The sequence below is a fragment of the Pseudorca crassidens genome, chromosome 3, assembly GCF_039906515.1.
Source record: "Pseudorca crassidens isolate mPseCra1 chromosome 3, mPseCra1.hap1, whole genome shotgun sequence".
NCBI classification, from domain to species: domain Eukaryota; kingdom Metazoa; phylum Chordata; class Mammalia; order Artiodactyla; family Delphinidae; genus Pseudorca; species Pseudorca crassidens.
Window position 1 is genome coordinate 141487207 of NC_090298.1, and position 21092 is coordinate 141508298.

Sequence of the window (21092 nt, forward strand, 5' to 3'; positions counted from 1 at the left end):
TCCATACGAATTTTAGGATTGTTCTTTCTATTTATGTAAAAAATATCATGGGAATTTTGATAGGGATTGCACTGGATCTGTAGATTGTTTTAGGTTGTATGGACATATACTCTCTGAGTGAGATGTGCATGTAAATGATTTGCCTAAGACTTATTAAAGCAAAACAAAAAAAGTCAAACTGCTACATTAGAAAATACTAAACGTGTAGAGTATGGGCGGCTGGTGTGTGCTCGGGATGACCCAGCCCCCTCCAGGCCAGAGAAGTGGGTGGGAAATAGCAATTACAACAGACAAGGATGACCCTCCCTGTTTACCCCTCCCTCTGGGCCCATTTTATTCCGGGCTGCATCGTTTAAACTCAAAACACACTTTTAATATAGGGCCCTTGTAGCCATCTTGTTGTGCTACTCTTCACAACCCATGAGCAGGGTCACAGGAAACTGTAAACAGGTCTGGCTTTCCATGTTACCACTCATACAAGCCAGTGCTTTTCCACACTTGATCTACAGATCACAGACACGTGAGGATTATGCAAAAGAACAAGAACAAAGCTTTATTATAAGTTGCACATCGAAACAGGGTCCACACGAGGCCCAGCCTGGGAGGAGGTGGACACTGATGGCCTCGCCCCAAAATTATTGGCTCAGGCCAACTTCCTCCTCTTAAACCCCAAGGTAATGAATCGCGACCTGGAGGAGAATGACTTGGTCGATGGCCCAGTGGTTTTTTGTCCAGCCAAGCCCTGGGCAGGTGATGAGGGGGCCCTAAGAGCAAGGCTGCACCTTGCTGTGCCCACTGCGGAGCTGAGGCTGATAGGAGTAGAGGCTGGAACCGACACACCCCTAAAGTCAGCCTTGGCTGGGCATGGGCTGCGCCCTCCGCTGGAAGTAGGGGGGCCCTGCCTGGGTGCGCCCCCAGGGATGTGATGTAAGATGGGGGCAGTAGTGCCTCCAAACCTAGGCTGCTTCTTAGGGCTGGGTCCCATGGTCACCGTGGGGTGGCTCTGGTGAGGCGGGCCCCAGGAGTTCAGGCCCATGCTGCCCCCATTGCTGTGTGTGGTGCTCGGGGGCCCCCTCTTTCTTGCCGTAACTCTGAGAGCTGCAAACATGCAGCTCAGATCTGCGGGGCCGCCCAAAGCTGGGGGGCTTGGAGCAGAGGCAAAGGCTGGAGCTTTCCGTTTCCTGGGGAAGAGCTGGGGAGAGCTGCCCAGGTCCCCGATGGCATAGGTCTCATCCCGCAGCGCACTGTTGATGCGCCGGAGCGCTGCTTCCTTCTCCGAGTCTAGGTCTTCGGCGGTGACCCGGAAACCCGGCTCAGGGGCTGGGGGCAGCCTCAGAGGCTCACCTTGCCGGTGCGGCAGCAGAGGAATCCTGCGTTTTCGGGGCCTGGGACTGTCAGATGTGCAGGAGCCCTTCCTCCAGGGCCCTTTCTGCCCTCTTGCTGCCTCTGCATTTTTGTCAGGCTGGCTTTTCCTCTGGGAAACCACCGGAGCTGCAGAGGGCGATGGAGGGCCCTCCTCGCCCCCTGTATTCGCAGACTTCTGGGGCAGCCCTTGCGGTATGGCGGGACCCCTCCTTCTTTCCACTGGCAGGAAACCTCGGGTGGAGCTATATGAGCTCGTGATGGCGTTTCTTTGGGGGCAGGAACTCATACAAGAGGTCTGCTGTTTCCTGGCGGATCTGTCCTCTGCCCACTTGGCGTGGAGGTCTCTCTGCAGAGGTCCAGGCCTGGGCACGAAGAAAGAGCCCCCCAGGGGCCTAAATGCAGATCGTGCGCCCCCGGTGTCATCGGGGCCGCTTCTCTGGTCTTCGTTCCTCCCTGTGACTGTGGGGACTTCCTCCTGCTCGGCCATCCCTTGCCCGCTCTCCTCCAGGGCCCTCAACACCGTCTTCTCTGTGCTGTAGTTGTAGTTCGGGACACAGCTGGGTGTCGTGGCCGGCACTGGCTGCCCCTGCGCCACACTGACAGTGACTGTGTCCAGTGCGGACACTGAGCTGCGGGACGTCGTGGAGGTGCGAGCACCCATCTCTGCCTTCTTCCGATGGCCTCGCCTGAAGATGGAGATAAGGATCCCCATAAGGAGTGCAGCGTCTGCGGGATGGTAGAATGGGGTCTCAGAGACTCTGTGGCAAAGCGCAGATGCAGAGTCACTGGACACTTGTGGGCTGGCCTGCGAGTGGATAGCCGGCCATAGACAGCTGGGTGACCCGGGCCGGCCACGGGAAGTCGGTGGGCGCGGGGAGCGGGCTGGGGGCAGCCGAGCCCTCCTGGCAGGTGCTGGTCCCCCAGTGCCCGGGGCGAGGGTGAGGGGCAGGGCCTACCTAAGTAACTGCCCCTAGAGAACTTGGGTGAGGTTGGTCCTTGGTTAGAGAGCTGGGCTCCGAGCACTCTCCTTCAGCTGCCAACTCGGCCAAAAGCGGAGTGCGCTCTCTTTGGCCTGTTGCCTTTTTATACTCTGAAACCTGTGAGCGAACAATGGGCGTGCGTTGGCGGGGCGCAAAAGGTTAGGGAGGGGTGGCGCATGCGCAGAGTACACGTCAGGCCCTGGGGCGCACAGGTGAGGATGCGCGCCCCTGGACCGTCTAGCGCTTCTAAATCTCCCGGGGGTCTGAGGGCGGGAGGTGTTTGCCTTGAGGGTGATGAGCTTCTTGGCAGGACAGCTGGCCCTTCTCCCCTGGCCGTGCCCCAGTGCTGTCGGGGTAACTAACTGTACTGGACGGGATCCCCGCCCAGCAAAGTGGGGCAAGGTCGCTGGCTGTGCACCTCCCACAAGAGGCGGCAGCTTTGGCAGCAGCGCCTCTGCGTCCTCCTGCCCTTTCCCCTGGCGGCACTGGAGGGGAGAGCCGCTAAGAACGAAAGTGCCCACACCATCCAGATCCTGCTGGGGTGACACCTGAAGTGGTGACCAGGGCTGGCTGAGAGGGCCATACTTACCATATGACCCAAAAACCCACTCCTAGGCAATTAACCAAGAGAAAAACTTTTCACAAAACACATATGTGAATGTTTTAGCTATCTTGTCCACAATTCCTAAATATAGGACTATTGAGGTTATCCAATTTTCTTGAGTTTGTCATTTTTTAATTGTTCTTGGAATAACACTATGTATACATATTGTTTCACAGTCTAGAGTTAATATTTTTCCAATTAAATAAAATTCAGCAGGCTTACATCCATATAGATTCTTTTACCTTCCACTCTTTGTTATAGCTGTCATATGTGTCAAATTTATATGACGTCAATGCCACCCTCTGAGACTGTGGTATCCTTTTTTCATACATATACAGGGAATTCCCTGGTGGTCCAGTGGTTAGGACTCAGCACTTTCACTGCTGGGGCCCCGGGTTCAGTCCCTGGTAGGGGAACTAAGATCCCGCAGGCCACGCAGGCGTGGCCAAAAAAAAAAAAAGTCATACATATACAAAATAATGTAAGAGGATAATTTTTCCAGATACTTGCCATTTTTGTTGCCCTTCCTTTGTTCCTGAAGTTGCAAGCTTACTTCTTTCTTGTGTCATTTCACTTCAGCCTGAAGAAGTTCCTTTCATGTAATATTGTTATAGCAAATTGTCTGGTGATGAATTCTCTTAATTTTCTCTCATCTCCATCAGACTTCATTTTGGGTTTTGTTTGACTTTCAGTCTTTAAGGATATCCTTGCTTTAAGGATATCATATCCTGGTTGGTCTTTTCCTTTAATACTTTAAAGATGTTATTCCATTCTTTTCTGGTCTCTGTTTTCTGATGAGAAATCACAGTCCTTCAAGTTGACATTCTGTGATGTATAACAGGTCGGTTATACAAGATTATTCTTCACCTTGGCTTTTTTATCAGGTTGTGTGTCAGGGTGAGGCTTTCTGAGCTTAGGTCTGTGTCTTGAAATCAGTGACGTTTTCAACTATTCTTTTCCTCATATATTTTCTTCTGCACCTTTCCTTCAGACCCTCCAACGGCACAAAAGTTAGAACTTGCAATATTGTTTCACATGTCTCTGAGACTTAATTTTTGTTCAGTCATTTATCCCCCTTCAGTTGTCACCCCAGCAGGATCTGGTTGGCTTGGGCACTTCTGGGTTTTTTTTTTTTTTTTTGCACTTCTGTTCTTAGCGGCTCTCTCCTCCAATGTTACCAGGTGGGAGGGCAGGCGGACGCACAGGCGCTGATGCCAAATCTGCCACCTTGGGCGGCGGCTGCTGAGCCAGGTACCCTGCTCTCCAGCTTTCCTGCTCTGGTGGCCGGGGACCCATCCTGTACAGTTAGAGCCGGCCGGGGGAGAAGGGGCAGCTGCCCTGCCAAGAAGCTCATCACCCTCAAGGCAAACACCTCCAGCCCTCAGACCCCCGGGGAGATTCAGAAGCGCTAGACGGTCCAGGGGCGCGCATCCTCACCTGTGCGCCCCAGGGCCTGACGTGTACTCTGCGCATGCGCCACCCCTCCCTAAACTTTTGCGTCCCGCCAACGCACGCCCATTGTTCGCTCACACGTTTCAGAGCTGCATCCCAGCAACAGGCCAAAGAGAGCGCACTCCGCTTTTGGCCGAGTTGGCACTTGAAGGAGAGTGCTCGGAGCCCAGCTCTCTAACCAAGGACCAACCTCACCCAAGTTCTCTAGGGGCAGTTACTTAGGTAGGCCCTGCCCCTCACCCTCGCCCCGGGCACTGGGGGACCAGCACCTGCCAGGAGGGCTCGGCTGCCCCCAGCCCGCTCCCCGCGCCCACCGACTTCCCGTGGCCGGCCCGGGTCACCCAGCTGTCTATGGCCGGCTATCCACTCGCAGGCCAGCCCACAAGTGTCCAGTGACTCTGCATCTGCGCTTTGCCACAGAGTCTCTGAGACCCCATTCTACCATCCCGCAGACGCTGCACTCCTTATGGGGATCCTTATCTCCATCTTCAGGCGAGGCCATCGGAAGAAGGCAGAGATGGGTGCTCGCACCTCCACGACGTCCCGCAGCTCAGTGTCCGCACTGGACACAGTCACTGTCAGTGTGGCGCAGGGGCAGCCAGTGCCGGCCACGACACCCAGCTGTGTCCCGAACTACAACTACAGCACAGAGAAGACGGTGTTGAGGGCCCTGGAGGAGAGCGGGCAAGGGATGGCCGAGCAGGAGGAAGTCCCCACAGTCACAGGGAGGAACGAAGACCAGAGAAGCGGCCCCGATGACACCGGGGGCGCACGATCTGCATTTAGGCCGCTGGGGGGCTCTTTCTTCGTGCCCAGGCCTGGACCTCTGCAGAGAGACTTCCACGCCAAGAGGGCAGAAGACAGATCCACCAGGAAACTGCAGACCACTTGTATGAGCTCCTGCCCCCAAAGAAACGCCGTCACGAGCTCATATAGCTCCGCCCGAGGTTTCCCGCCAGTGAAGAGAAGGAGGGGTCCCGCCATACCGCAAGGGCTGCCCCAGAAGTCTGCAAAGAAAGGGAGCAAGGAGGGCCCTCCATCGCCCTCTGCAGCTCCGGTGGTTTCCCAGAGGAAAAGCCAGCCTGACAAAAATGCAGAGGCAGCAAGAGGGCAGAAAGGGCCCTGGAGGAACGGCTCCCGCACATCTGACAGTCCCAGGCCCCGAAAACGCAGGATTCCTCTGCTGCCGCACCGGCAAGGGGAGCCTCTGAGGCTGCCCCCAGGCCCTGAGCTGGGTTTCCCTGTTGCCGCTGAAGACCTGGACTCCGAGAAGGAAGCAGCGTTCCGGCGCATCAACAGTGCGCTGCGGGGTGAGACCTAGGCCACTGGGGGCCTGGGCGCCATGCAGCCTTCCTGTCCCTTTCTGCTGCCTGCTGCAGGGGCTGCTTCTCCGCAGAAAATGTTTCATAGTTATTTCTATTTTAATATGATCATGGTACATTAAAATGTATTAGTGCTTCCCTGTGAACACTAAGGTCACTTGACTTGTAATTTTCTATATTGTTCTATATTTTTGTGACTAAAGGCATTACTTGGGGGAATTAAAAGAATATCTTGAAGCGATTTTGGCTTTTGATCTGCCACTAATTCCTATTTAACCTTAATTTAGGGGTCGGATTCTTTGACCCAAGGAAACAGAATAGTATAAAAAGAATGTGAGTGTCAGATGGTGGCAGTGATTAAGTATAGCAAGAGACGCCTTTGCAAAAGTTACTGTTGGTCCCAGAAGACTCTCACTTAGCTGTGTGACCCTGGGCAAGTCACTTCACCTAAATCTCTGAATTATAGGGCTGTGCTGATGATTTAAAAGTGACTGAGCACGGTGGACACTCGGAAATCCTGGGTTCTCAATAAAGCCACTGCCCTGCTCTTTGGTCCTTTGGAATTACTAGATTAGTAAAATTTATACTTGACAGTAATTTTAGCTTAAAGTTTATTTTGTCTATTTCATCTCAGCCTTTCGGCTAAGATCAAGTGTAGTACCTGTTCTTGTCAATTTAAATAGCAAGAGAAAAGAAAGGAAAATAACGGGCATGCCCCCACACTTTTCAGACAATAGGAGCCTCTTAACCTGTTCCTTTGTCCAAAGACACAGGCCATTTCTCAGTGAAGGCCTCTGCCATCACTGAGGTTGCAGGGGAGATGTGGTAACTGGGGAGAAAAAGACCAATGGGGATGACCCCCTCACTCCTCAACATCCAAGCCCCCCACTTTCTCACTTGTCTGGCTAGAAATAAAAGGTTGATCCCATGGTTTTAACTTTCAGCTGTTGCTGGACTTTGCGTGCCTTGCGTAAACTGGGAGACAGAGGCAGGAAAAAACCCCACCATAATCACCCTGTTATGGGCTGTTATTCAACTTTGGACTTCCAGGCCCCATCTGCCTGTTAGCGTTCACTTCTTAGAGTTTCAAGTGCATGCTGTTTGTCCTCTATCTTGCCCCATGCGGCTCTCAAGCCCTCGTAATATGACCACATTTCTCATGCCACATGTAAAAATTCTAACACTTTGCAGATACTGAATTAAAAATCTATTATTTACATTGACTTCACCATTTTCATTTTCCTGGTGTGTTCATTAGAAAATTCAAAATTACATATGTGCCTGGCATTATGTATTTTTTGGTGAGCAGTGATCCAGAGGATGGAAATGTATGCCTCCTTCACTCCTTAAACTTAACCCCACTCTGGGGCAATGTCCCAGCCAGGCAGAAACTGCAGTGTGTCTTGGAGAAGGTCTTTTGCATTGAGATAGTAGGATGCTCTTTTAGCTTCAAGAACTTGGATGTTGTTGAGTTTAACCTGGTATAAATTCAAATTAGAGTGTTTTAATTTTAGGATGTTAAAGGTAATCCCCATGGTAAACACAAAGAAAATAGCTATAGAATAGTCCCAAAAGGAAGTGAGAAAGGAATTTAAATATTTTATTGTAAGAAATCAGCTAAACACACACAACGAAAGATAGGAATGCAGGAAATGAGGGGCAAAAAAGCTTTGGACAGATGGAAAAGAAACAGCACAATAGCAGAAATAAGTCTTTTTTTTGTCAGCAGTTACTTTAAATATAAATGGATTAAACTCTCCAATCAAAATACAGAGATTGGCGGAATAGGTAAAAACATATGATCCAACTATATGCTGTCTACAAGAGACTTAATTGAGATCAAAAGACTCAAGCAGGTTGAAAGTTAAAGGATAGAAAAAGGAATTCCAACCTCAGTGAGAAAACTCAAATAGTAACCAAAAGAGAGCAGGAGTGTCTATACCAATATCAGACAAAATAGACTTTGAATTTAAAATGGATGAAAGAGTTAAATATAAGAGTTAAACTATACAAAGTTCTGAAGAAAAAAAGAGATAAATCTTCATAGTCTTGGATTTGGCAATGAACCCTTAAATATGATAGCAAAAGCACAGGCAACAAAAGGAAAAAGAAATTGGACTTTATCAAAATTAAAATCCTTTGTGTTTCAAAGAACACCATCAAGAAAGACATAATACAACCTTCAGAATGAAGGAAAATGTTTGCAAGTCATATATCAGATAAAGCCTAGTATTCAGAATATGTAAAGAACACTGGCAACTCAATAAAATGTCAAATAACCAAATTTTAAGAATGAGAAAAAGAATCTGCATAGATACTGCTCCAAAGAAGAGACACAAATTGCCAATAAGCACATGAAAACATGTCCAAAATTATTAGTCAAAATTATGCAAACTGAAACCACAGTGAGATACCACTTCATACCCACTATTGTGCCATATAATTTTTTTAAAAACAAGAGTTGGCAATGATGTGGGGAAATTGGCACTTTCAAGCATCGCTGGTGCAAATACGAAAAAGAAAATAGTTTGGCCGTTCCTCAAAAAGTTCAACACAGAGATACAGTATGGCCCAGGAAGTCCACTCCCAGGTATATGTCCAGGAGAAATAAAAAACATATGTTCACACAAAAACTTGTACATGAGTGTTACATTGTCGTATCATTATTTATAATAGTCAAAAAGTGGAAACAACCCAACTATTCACCAACTGAGGAATGGAAAAATAAAATGTGTTTTATCCATACAATGACTATTATTCAGCCATTAAAAGGGTGAAGGACAGATGCATGCTACAACCTGGATGCACCTTGAATACATTTTGCTTACTGCAAAAGTCAGAAGTCCGCACATTGTGTGGTTCTTTTCATATGAAATGTCCAGCATAGGAAAATCAATAGAGACAGAAAGACCCAGGGCTGGGGTGAAAGGGGAGGACAGAATGAGAATGACTGATACTAGGTATGAGGTTTCTCTTGGGGATGATGAAAATGTACTGGAATTAGAGATGTTCATTGCAAAACCTGAGTACACTAAAAGCAGCCGAATCACACAGTTAATAAAAAATGTGGGGCTTCCCTGGTGGCGCAGTGGTTGAGAGTCCGCCTGCCGGTGCAGGGGACGCGGGTTCATACCCCGGTCCGGGAAGATCCCACATGTGGCGTAAGCGGCTGGGCCCATGGGCCATGGCCACTGAGCCTGCGCGTCCGGAGCCTGTGCTCCGCAACGGGAGAGGCCACAGCAGTGAGCGGCCCGTGTACCGCCAAAAAAATATATATATGTGAATTGATGGAATATGGATTATATCTCAATCAAAAGATAATATGACAACATTTTTATAGTCATTACTCTTGATCAGTTTCAGGATGGAATTCCCACAGTGACTTCAATGGAGTGGCTTGTATGGGATGATATTTGAGGCTCAACCCTTTGGGACTAGATGTTCATTTTGAGCTGTTGAATGACGGTGAGGGCCAGCCAGTATATTTTCTTCACGGAGGATCAATCCCCATATGTATCATTGGTTTGAATCCTTGTCTTTTTCTCTTCATATTCCTGAAACAAGTTCCTAGGAAATACATTCACAATAGTGAGAGGTGTTGACATCTTCCTGGCAAAAGTCTTAACTTATTCACAGGTGAAACTTCAGATCTCCTTATTACTAGCTGCCCAGGGAGTCCCCTGAAGCAAAGTAGGGCTTATGAAGATGGACCTTGCATTTGAGCGTGCACTTAAAATACCCAACAGGCTCATCACATGGGGAAAATAACTTTATTTACATGAGACAAGTACAAAGTCAGCACAACACAAAGAGGGAGAGTATGGGTGCTGGTGCCTGATGGCCTGAAATCAAATCCTATTTGAACGCCACGTGTACCTGGGAAGGTTAGTAACTTAGCCCTTCTGTTTCTCAGTTCCCTGGCCAGGGATATGGAAATATTAGTAGGACCTGCTTATTCGTATTATGTTCTGAGGCTAAAAATTAGTAAATACAAAGCCTGAAGAAAAATGATGGGTACTTCATAAGTGCTACCTACATAAATGTTCAAGTATTAAATGCCTGGAAGACTAAGTAGGTCGTCTCCAGAAAGGGCACCTAGGAGGCTACAAACAGGAGGAGAGAGCCTACTTTTTCACATTAATGACATGAGTAAGAAGTTTTAGAGCTCATGGAAAGAATATTATTTCTTGTGATGCACTGTGGGGTGGGCAGAGTAGGGGCTGTGACCCATATTTTATGGTTCAGGGCACTGAAATTTAGACAGATTGAGTAACTTGCCCAGAGTCACAGCACTGATGAGTGATGGGTCTGAGGCAGGGGAGGGATAGAGATTCCTGAACACATGGACATGAGATCATGCCCTGGATACACAAACCAAGAGCTCTCCTCACTCCCTTTCCCACATCCTCCTGCCCCAAGGATGCTGCAGGGAGACAGCTGGTACTCGGAGGAGGTGCCTGGCCCAAGAGAATGGCTCAAATCTGGACCCACCGCCTGGCTCTACGTTTCAATCCCTGACCCCAAATACCATGTCTTTCCCCCAAATGCAGACCCCCTGATGGACCGGGGTATCCAAATATGTGTGCATCTTCCCTCCCTTCCCCCTCAGCACTTGATTCTAGCAGCTGATTTGCAGTGAGACTTCCTGGTGGTCAGGTGACCACCCTGAATGACCAGTAGTCTACTTGATTCCCTAACTGACTCAAAACCCAGGACAGTCCAAACCAACTGCCCACATGACAGTTGCACAGAGAATTAGCATCATCTTCAACTGATCAAACCTGGATGATGAGCAGTTAATATTCATTAGCTGGGAACAGGGTCTACTGGGCTGGTGTTTTGGTGGCTTAACAGATGAAGTTTACAGGACCCCAGGGTCTCACTGACTAGAAACTGACCAGTCATCTGAGCAGCTTGGACTAAGGCCTGCCTAAGAGCGGGCAGTGGCTGCACCGGCTCTGAGTGGGCACCTTCCCTGCCCAATCCTCCCTCAGCCAGATCCAGGCTCTGCTGTACAAACTACAGCCATTGCTCCTGAATCTACTTGCTGGTATTATTTCCACAGTACCTTCAATGGAGTGGTTAGTGGGGGTGCTATTTGTGTCCCTACCCTGTTGTTTGGCCAGATGCTGATTCTGATGTGCCTGAACCACCGCTGCGGATGGCCAGCAGATTATCTTGATCGCAGATGATATTCTTGTGCATCCTGTGTTTGATTCCTTTATAATCTTCCTTTTCTTCTTGGTACCCGAGTCATGATCCTGGAAAACACGACAGAAACTGAGAGAACTATTGATATGTTGCTGGGAGAAGACCATGCAGAGGTGTCAATTCATTCCCAGGTCACACGTCTGTTCTGTTTGTTCACCAGCCTCCTAGGGGAGTCTAGGGGAGTCATGTGAATCGAAGCTGGGCTGAGAAGAGGGTGTTGCAATGTGGTGTGCACTTAAAATAGCCAGCAGGCTGACTGCACGGGGACATGACTTTATTTAGTGAGATAATACAGAAAGGGAGCACAGCACAGTGACCGACAGAGTGGGGGCTGGTGCCTGATGGTCTGGATTCAAATCATACCAGAAGCCACATGAACCTGGGAAAGTTATGCAGACCCTCTGTCCTCAGTTCCTTGTTCTGCGATAATGGAAATGTCAATAGGGCCCACTTATTAGTATTACATGATGAAGCTTAATACAGCAAATCAGGTAGACCCTGATGAAAAATGATGGTTACTTCATAAGTGCTACCTAAGTGTGCAAATATTAAATGTCTGGAAGAATAAGCAAGAAATGTGGTAGTGCTGCCTCCAGAGAGGGGACCTGGATGCCACAGGGCAGGGGAGTGGGGAAGGTTATGGGTGTGATGCTTTAGAGCTTGTGAAGAATATCTGTCATCACCTCCTGTGATCCCCACATCAGCCCCGTGGGGAACTCATGGCAGGTGCTGTGAACCATATTTTATGGTACATGGCACGAAAATGTTGAGATTGTAAGTGACTTTCCCGGAGTCGCAAAGCTGATGACAGATGGATGTGGGACAGGAATGTAGTTGGTTCCCTGGGACAGAAATCCCTGAACCCCTGAATCCTCTAGATGGTGCTCTGGACCCCTGAGCCCAGGGCTCCCCTCCCTCCATGCCCCCAATCCTCCTGCCTGCCCCATGGTTGCTCCAAGGACAGGAGGGGTCTGAGCCAACAGGAGGGCCCATGCCTGACCCGCTGCCTCCCTTACATGTTGATCCCTGACCCCACAGCTCTTAAATATCCCTGAAAGAAGGTCCCTTGAAGGATCAGGGGGTCCCATCTACGTCCCTCCTCCCTCAGCGTCTTCACACACTGGGTGAGCCTCCTGGTGGTCTGACCAGTGGTCGGCTTGTCTCCACGTGGCTCAGAGCCCTGGTCTCTCCAAGCCAGTTGCCCACATGGCACGTCTCTAACAAATTAGCTTGGTCTTCAACAACCAGCCCTGGATGCACAGGTAGTGCTGATTAATGAGGACAGTGGCCTGCTGGGCTGTGCTTGGTGGTTTAGTGGGTGAAGCTGGCGTGCCCCACTGTCGCCTGACTATTGATGTGAGCAACTGTTGGAGTAGCCTGGGCTACGGCCTGGCTGGGGAGGGGCCGTGGCTGCACTGGCTCTGAGGGCGCACCTTCTCTGCTCATCCTTCCTCATCAAAATCCAGCCCCTACAAACTCCTCATCCATCCCTAGACCCTGCAGTGGCACAGGAGAGAGGCCCATGCCCTTCTAGAGGGACCCCTCCATAGCCACAGCCTAGAGACCCCATCCCAGGACTGTCTCTGAGGATGACCCAGGCCCTCCTAATCTCTGTCACCAAATGTTCATTCCACTAACCCGATGGCATTGTCCCTTCTCTCCACGTTCCCAGGCAGCACCCAAACACCCAGTGATCCTGTCCACATCAACCACTGGAAATACCGCCACGAAATCCTAGTTTCCTTCCTTTCTGAAAACCTCTAGATTTAGACTGCTAATATTTGCTTTTGGATTTTGACATCGACATTCAGAAGTCTTTAGCCTGTAATTTCTCCTGTCCTGTAATATCTGCTGCGGGTACGACATCAGTATTCTCCTGGTCCGATGAAAGCAGTGTGGGTGTGTTCCCTCTGTATCTGTTCTCTGGAAGAGTGTGTAGGAGACGGGTATCGTTTCTGTCTTAAATGTTTGGTAGAAATCAGAGGAAGCCACCTGGCCCTGAAGTTTGTTTTGTGGGGAAATTTTTTTGGCATCTCTTTCTAATTGAAGTTTACTTGGTGTATTGTACAGGGCACAGATCTTAAGCGTAGAGCTTTATGGTTTCTTGTAAATATAAACACATCTGTTACCAACCCCAGTTCAATATACAGGACGTCCCCAGCACCCTGGCTGCCCCCTGTAGAAGGGGAGAAGAATAAGTGCTAACTTATTCAGTTATAAAAATGAAATCAGTTACTCCACGTATATTCCAAGTGCAGTGATTTACACACAAATAACTCAAAATGAGTGTGGCAGCACAATCAGAAAGTAGTGGAGGGTGCTGGAGGGCTGGGAGAATCCAGTCCCTTTGGGATTTCCGCTGTGGAGGTCGGGCCAGAGTAAGGAAGCTGAGAGGAGCTTCTCAGAAGCATCTGGGCTTTCACAGAGGGAAAAACTACTGCTCCCCAGAGTGGAGCGCCCACTGTAATTCACTGAGCCCTCCCTTTGTGGAGGGTGCTTTTCTATACTTGTGTGTTGTCTTACATAGAAATGTTTAAAAAAAAACCGAGGAGGAGATCAATTTTGCTTGATGTAACAGCCTTTCACTGTTAAAAATAAGACCTATATCTAAAATTTATGCTAAATCTGTACAGCTCCGACAGGAAGTAACCGGCACTCACTAGCTGACTCAGGAGCGGAGGGGGAGCAGAGAGGCGGCCCTCCTTCCTTGGCTTCGTGTCTCATTTAAGCTGCCAGACGCTGCACAAGCTCCATCCCCTCTGAGTCTCAGGCTGAGGACTCCAGGTCACAGTCCTCACAGGTGTCAGACCAGAACCTGCCACACAAAGGCAGGGACTGGAGTCAGTGGGGTGGTGGGCTCCCTGGGGTCGGTGTGTGGGACCCAGGGGGCTACTCAGACCCTGCAAGTGACTTTGGGCCCTGACATCCCCAGGGCTCACATCCCCAGGGCACTGGGGCCTGTTTGCTGCTCTTTGCCAAGTGTGTTCTGGTAGCAGAGAGACCTGTCCTACAGGGGCGATTTAACCTGGGCATTTGGCCGGGCGGCATTCAAGTGATTGGTCCACTGAACAGTGAAAGTGATGCAGAGGAAAGGGGAGGCTCTGGGGCTCCAGGGTGAAAAGTGTGGGTCCCTCCCACCTGGGCGCTGTGAGTGGGAGGTCTGATGACACAGGTGGGAGTAGTGACCCTGTCCCTCCAGCCCACACGCAACACGGCCCATCATGAGACCAGCACAGTGGAAGTGGGCAGAGAACCGCAATGTTCCCTTTTCCCCTAATAATCATTTTTCTTTCTTTAACACCCCAGCCAAACTTGCCTGTGCTTTTTAATTTAAAAATATCCTGATGCTGTGGTCATAGAATCATAAATTCTATAGCTTTGCTGTATCCCAACATGAAAAGTTTGTAGAAGACACTGCTTTTCAGCAGGTAATAAAACCAGATGTATTTGTTATCTAATTTTAAGGTCATAATTAATTTGGAATCCTGGCCCTTTAACTCATCCTAAATTAGCATTGCTTTGAATTGCCTTCATTTTGTGTGTGTGTTGTATTCAATTTTTACACATCTATGGAAAATCTATAGAACCTCAGGTTGAGAAATGGTGCCATGAGGTGACCCAGGCCCTTCAGTGGGGCTCCACAGAGGCTGCGGGGTCCCCAAGGGGTGGGCAAATCCCAGCCAGGTGTGGATCCTGCAGTGTCCCCTACCGGATGCCAGGGCTACCGCGTGCCCACAGGGATGCAGCAGCGCTGGGCCAGGTGAGCTGTCTGCTTGCGTGAGAAGAAGCCCCGGTGCCTCTGTCCTCCTCACCCTTTCCCCAGGACGCCTGAACTGGGGGGTACCAGGGCCACTCCAGATATCTCACCACACCTGGTGATTTACTGGGGATGTTGCCTGCTGACCTCGGCGGGTTGGGAGGGCAAGGCTGGGTCCTGCAGAGGGAGATGTTGAACCTCACCAGGGACACTCTTTACAAAGAACACAATGTGAACAACACCTCCAGGAGTGATGTATGTGGTGACCCCACAGATGCCTTCGGCCCCCCATCTAAACATAAGAGCCTGACATCTTCAGGGGTTCTATGGAACCGGGACTCTTCCCTGGTGAGATGCACTCAGGTCACCCTCCAGTTGCCTGCCCAGATTACCACCATTCTCTTCTCTCCACCTTTTTGTTCACATGCAGTGGTGACCACCTCCGTGCTCTTCTCTGGCTTTTGGGTTTTCCTGAAGCGCAAAAAAAAAAAAAAAAAAAAAAAAGTCAGGGATGGCAAGGGAAGCACATACACTTATTTGCCTTCTGCTCTTCCTCCTACCCTCTCCATGCTCACATTTCCTCTTCTTGTTCTTCCTCATCCTTTTACTTCATCCCTTCTCTTGAATCCAGGACAAAAGAATTTCTTTTTTTTTTTTAATTACATGAGTCAGTCTTCTTTTACTTATTTATTTATTTTAAATGTCCTTATTGGAGTATAATTGCTTTACAATGCTGTGTTAGTTTCTGCTATATAACAAAGTGAATCAGCTATACATATACATACATCCCCATAACCCCTCCCTCTTTTGTCTCCCTCCCACCCTTCCTATCCCACCCATCCAGGTGGTCACAAAACACCAAGCTGATCTCCCTGTGCTAAGCGGCTGCTTCCCACTAGCTATTTTATGTTTGGTAGTGTATATCTGTCCATGCCACTCTCTCACTTTGTCACAGCTTAACCCTCCCCCTCCCCATATCCTCCAACCCATACCGTTTTTATGCTAAGTTATATTCTACATGTAGCTGGAAAAATGTTAAAAAGATTTTTAAAGAACTGCGCATCTATTTTTGAAGCTGATTTGCCTGTTCAAGGCTTGCTAGCACTTTATGCATCTCAGTACTATTTCACTTAGTAAACAGATGCAGTTGCCATAATTGCTGCATATGTGTCTGTGTTCCCTTCTAGGCTATATGTTTTTGAAGTTAGAAACTACATTTATATCACAGCCCCTATGTATAGCACAATATGCATTGCTAATTCAGATTGTGCTTTAAGATATGAGAGAAAATTTAACACGTTTATTATAGTCATAAACATCTAGCAAACCAACCAGAAAATAAAAACTAATTTTCAATTGGTTGGCCAAGAAAAAAAAGAGAGGAATACCTAGTGCAAAATCATATCTCTAATAACTACTGTTGGATTTAGAGCACACACATGCTAAACTTATTTTAAAATATCTTCTCATCAAAGATTTGAGGTTGGACCTGAAAAAATTATATCAGAAGTGAAAATAATTATGTGGTCTGACCAGCGTGGATCACACAAAGTAAGTGTATACTATGTATAAAGTAGATAAACTACGAGGTCCTGCTGTATAGCACAGGCAACTATATTCAATATCTTGTAATAACCTATAAAGGAAACGGATCTGAAAAAGAAATATATATATCTGAATCTCTTGGCGGTACACCTGAAACACAACATTGTCAATCAACTATACTTCAAGTAAAACAAAACAAAACAAAACAAAGTAAGTGTAAAGGGAAGTATAGTTTTATAAATTCACCTCTGATATCCAATGGACCAACTGAAAGAAAACGGAAAGTACAACTTTCTAGGAGACAGGACATGGCCAGCAAACAAGGCCATTACCCTCGGTAACGGTCATACCTGCCAAAAAATATACAGACTAGCCTGCATTCATGAATACATAGGAATTCTTCATTTATCTGGCATTGTTAGGCAATGAGGTATTGTATGTTAGGAGAAGTTTTTTTAACTGACAAATTGAAGAGGAGTTATTTTAACCTTCACTCCGTAATTTTTTTCTAAAATTAAGAAATGTATCCACTGGTGTATCTAATGTTTCTCGTGATAACTCGGGGTCATCAGTTCAATCAACGTTTGCATGAATAATGCAAATGGAAACAAGACAGGCATGCTTACTGAAACTGAAAATGACATGGCACTGGCTGGAATAACTGATGAGAGAGCAAGAAAAAAGCAAAAATGAAAACAAACCGTGATCAAGAAACAATCAGTCAAGTTCTAACTTTCTGTACTTAGTTTCAAAACGAGATACCACAAATCCTAGCGAGAGACTCCAGCATCATTAGCTGTCTTTCTCCTTTGTTTCCACCTTCCTTTCCTTTTCCTTCTATCCTAGACTGTTCCAGGCAGTGCTTATAGCTGCTTGCAAGACAAATTCTAATACTTGCTTTCTCTCACACAAACTTCACAATATGTCCATGTGATAAATAGTATGGAATTAAAGACAATTCATCACAGGGACATCTCCTATGAAAATAAAATTAGAAACTAGCTTCTAAACATGCAGAGAGAAGGGCGTGGTGTCAGGCACTAATTCCCTTGGTAATTCCTCTCCATTTCTAATAGACGGTCTTCTTTACCAAGATCCCTTTTTATTGGTGTCCTATTTCAGACTGCTCCACTCCGCCCATCCTCATCCTGTAAAATACATTCACACTCTTTTGTGACCCTACTTATTTGCCCATTAAATAATCAATCATAGAACTGTCGGAATTAAATACAGAGTGAAATTAAAATACTGGAGTCACTTGGAGGGTTTAAGCAGCTCCACCAGAAAATACTGGGCATGGATTTAAAAGAGGCTGCGTGGGACTTGCTCTTGTGCAAGTTCTTTCTCAAGAAGTATCTGAAATAAGCCTAAATTCAGAGTTAATCAGTCTGGCCTGCTTTCTCAGGTGGACTGGAATTCATTGCTCTTTCCCCTCAACTCCCTGATGTCAGTGGCACTTTCCGGAGGGGAGGTGGACTTCTCTGCCTACTGCAGAAGCTCAGTTCCCCCAGGAACCACTCCCCATCTGAATCCCACACTGGAGGCCAGATGCCAGCCTTCCCAGAACATTCCTGATCTCCTTTCGGTTTTTGAGCTGATCAGATTGAGTCCCTCTAGACTCTTTCTCAGCTTGAAACCTGATCTTCCACCCCTTCCCTGACCTTGATGGTTACCTTCCTACTTTAGGCCTCAGGTGCTTTAGCTATAAATCGATATATTTGCCCTTAATTCTAAAGTCTTCTTTCTAAAGCTCTACAATGTGTGCCTCCTTGAAAATGTTTCTCTTTGCTGGTTTTAATTTTGTAGAGAATTAAAACCACAGCTACTCTAAAAGACAGTAAGTTGCATTCGATAAGGAAAGTGTGCTTCTGTATTTAGATTAACAGGGATGGAAGACGACTTAGTATGTTTTAAGATACTCATGATCCATTCTCATGAGAGTCGGGGGAAGAAGGGGAAGAGAGTTAATAAAATACCAAACGATTGTGACAAATTAAGTTCACCAAGATGTAGCTGATTAGTTACTACTTGAATAAGCCACACAAATCCAATTCAAGTTGTCCTTTATTTTTCTAAGAAGGATCCCAGTGAACTGAGTCCCATGTTCAGTAACTCCACGTTCAATGGCTTAGTCTTTAAAAACTGTTATCTTGCTGGAAGAAGAAGTATTGCCCATCAGTCCTAATTGATGTTTAGCTATCACGCACATTTGAAATAAATTTATTACTTTGCCTGATCTCAGTGTAATACATTCCAAAGGGGCAAAGAGCACATGAAAAGTTATGGAGTCTCCATCGTCTACACTGAAGTGTGCAATAAATTACATATTATTTGGCCGTGAAATTCACAAGCCATAGATACCACACCATTACCATTATACAGTGGTAAAGAGCAGGTAATGAGAATGATATAAAACAAAATAGACTGTGTATGTTGGCACTGCTGCCAATAAAACAATCATTAAATGCATTCATATGCATCTATGCTAGGTAAGCTCTTTAGGGCAATTGCTACGAGTTCTACATACCTGTCAGGATACTATATATAGCCCAGTTTCTATGGCCTTTATTCAAAGACGTTGAGAAAGGGTTACTCTGGGTAAATTCAGACCTTTTCTCAATATAGAATTTGGTCAACATGCATTCTGAACAGCAAAATTTCACAGTGCTTTCAATTTTCCTACACTAATTGCCACCTCAGCAAATGCAGGATTAAGTATAATGGATTATAAGAAGTTAGAAAGGAAAGATGGAAGAAAAGAAGGAAGGTAGAAAAAAGGTGGGTATGGAGTACTTCAACATTTATGTAGAGTGGACCTAAAACTAAATTGAGGTTTCCCTGAACTATTAGCATACGCTATAGAAACTTAAATGAAAAAATAAAAAAAACCAGCAAGGGAAACTCAAAGATTCTTTGTTTTTTCACTTTACTGCATACACACGTCCACCTTAAACAATCTATATGCTTATATCCAATAAGAGAGCATTGTTTTGCAAGGCTATTTGGCTTCTATCAGCATGTAAAGGTCGGACAACTCAACTTTAGCAGAGTTAGCCTTCAGGTGAATAATTGCTTCTTTCAGGTTGTGAGCATTTGATTTTTCCAGAAATGTTTCCCAAAAAATGAAAACTAAAAGAGTCCTACGACAGCGTCCTTTAGAAGTTTTATAGTATCAAGGCTTTTGGAGGAAGAGTATCCTTGTTGATTACCAACACAATGATTCCAAGCAGGTCAATTTTTGCTGAGAATATTATATAACAGAACCCACTTCACCTCCATTATACTGACAATGATCTTCCTTACTTCAACCTTGTGCTTCTTAGTAAAGTTGAAAATACGGAGCCAAGAACAGACAGTGACAATGCCAGAGACTCAGATGTACCTATAGGTGCCTTCAGACAACATCAGCCACCCAGGCTAAAGTCCTGGTTTAAAACATGCCAACATGAATGAATCTCAAAAACCATATGCTGAGCAAGTGAAGCCAGATCAAAAGGGCACCTACTGTATTATTCAACTTACATGAAATTCTAAACTGGGCAAAAGTCATCTCTAAAGATAAAAAACAGATCCGTGGTTGCCTTGGGGTGGGAGATGGGGATACTTTTGCAAAAGCCTAGGAGGAAACTTTCTAGGGTTTTAGGATTGTTATCTATCTTTATGGGGGTGGTAGTTAAACAAATGTATACATTAATTAAAAGTCACTGAACCCTTGACTAAAAATGTCTGCATTTTATTGTATGTAAATGATACCTTAATAAGGTTGATTACAAAATGAACCAAAACCAAAACAAAACTGAAGAAAAACCTCTCAAGACCTCAAAGAAAATATACTGTTTTCTTCCAGGGTACCAGATTGGAAATGAGGCATTGGTCTGTTCTACCCTCAGATTATCTCTAGGATTATCTAGTCTATTTTAAAGCACTAGAGTCCCCTATCAGGAAAACTCACCCCATGTTTAATTACTTTGATTTCTTCTCTGCCTCTTCTCCCAACACAGTGAAGTCATTCACGGAAGAAAAGCCAGCTTTTGCCAAATTTTCATCATCATATATTCTTTCTAAAGCTATTATTTATGTAATAAAATTTGGCTACACTTTGTAAAAATCTAGCTTTTTGAGCCTTACAAATCTTAACAGTTAACCTATTGCCTCCACTGGAATTTGGAAAAAAATTATTTTGAAAAGGAATAGCTGAGACTTGACATTTTTTGTGTGTGTGATTTTCTCTTCCCCTAAGAGAGAAGTGAGTAGGAATGAGAAACACATACATAAAGAAAAATAAATTTATCTTGCTGCCTTTGCATGGTTATAATTTATAGGAGGCCCTTTTCAACAATAATCTATTATCAGAATCAATAAAATATAATCTCCATGCAGGCCAGGCCAGGATATTTGTCTCTTTTTCAGCAGATTGCAATACAAACCACATTCATGGATATGCTCCTTGATGATCTTTGTAATACTGTAACAGTTGACCATTTCCTCATGCCTCTTCCCCTTAACTTCAACCTGGTTTTTCACTAATGACCTCACATTTCCTTCTCTATCACTTGGTTGTGGGCCTCTTTTCCAACTCCAACTCGCATTTCACTCTGGCACCAAAGGAAGACTCACACCTTCCTGCTTTTTAATGATACCTCAAGGTCATTACCATATTGTGATCACCCTGAAGAATAGCCAGACAATTGTTATTTCAGAGCCATCTGACAGTTTGTAGCTCTAAAAATTAACTAAGGACCGCATTTGTCAAAATATCCTAGTTTAAGATTTTGGTAATACAGCAACAGTAATTCCGAAGTCATTTATGACAATCAGTGTGGGAAGCACGCTCCTTCAGGAAGATCCTTTGCCAT

General features: G+C 46.2%; 1 protein-coding gene and 1 pseudogene across 12 annotated transcripts in view; one reads left to right on the forward strand and one right to left on the reverse strand.

Annotated features, from left to right (window-relative positions):
• Positions 1 to 6345: 6345 nt before the first annotated feature.
• Positions 6346 to 6449, forward strand: LOC137222902 (U2 spliceosomal RNA; annotated as a pseudogene).
• An 892-nt stretch (positions 6450 to 7341) lies between these two features.
• The window catches only part of LOC137222075 (uncharacterized), a 147546-nt gene continuing 133795 nt past the window's right edge, over positions 7342 to 21092 (reverse strand). For 9 of the 12 annotated variants that reach the window (XR_010942286.1, XR_010942279.1, XR_010942280.1 and 6 more), the window contains 2 exons: positions 14895 to 15162; positions 11366 to 13749 (listed from right to left, as the gene is read on the reverse strand). Coding sequence is in view for 1 of the 12 variants with exons in the window: in XM_067732799.1 (XP_067588900.1) it covers positions 9214 to 9290; positions 10834 to 10984; positions 15104 to 15162 (287 nt within the window). In the remaining 11 variants the exon portion in view is untranslated. Of the gene's footprint in view, positions 9291 to 10833; positions 10985 to 11365; positions 13750 to 14894; positions 15163 to 21092 lie in introns of those variants that run through there. The other 3 variants (XR_010942282.1, XR_010942296.1, XM_067732799.1) reach the window with 2 other exon arrangements.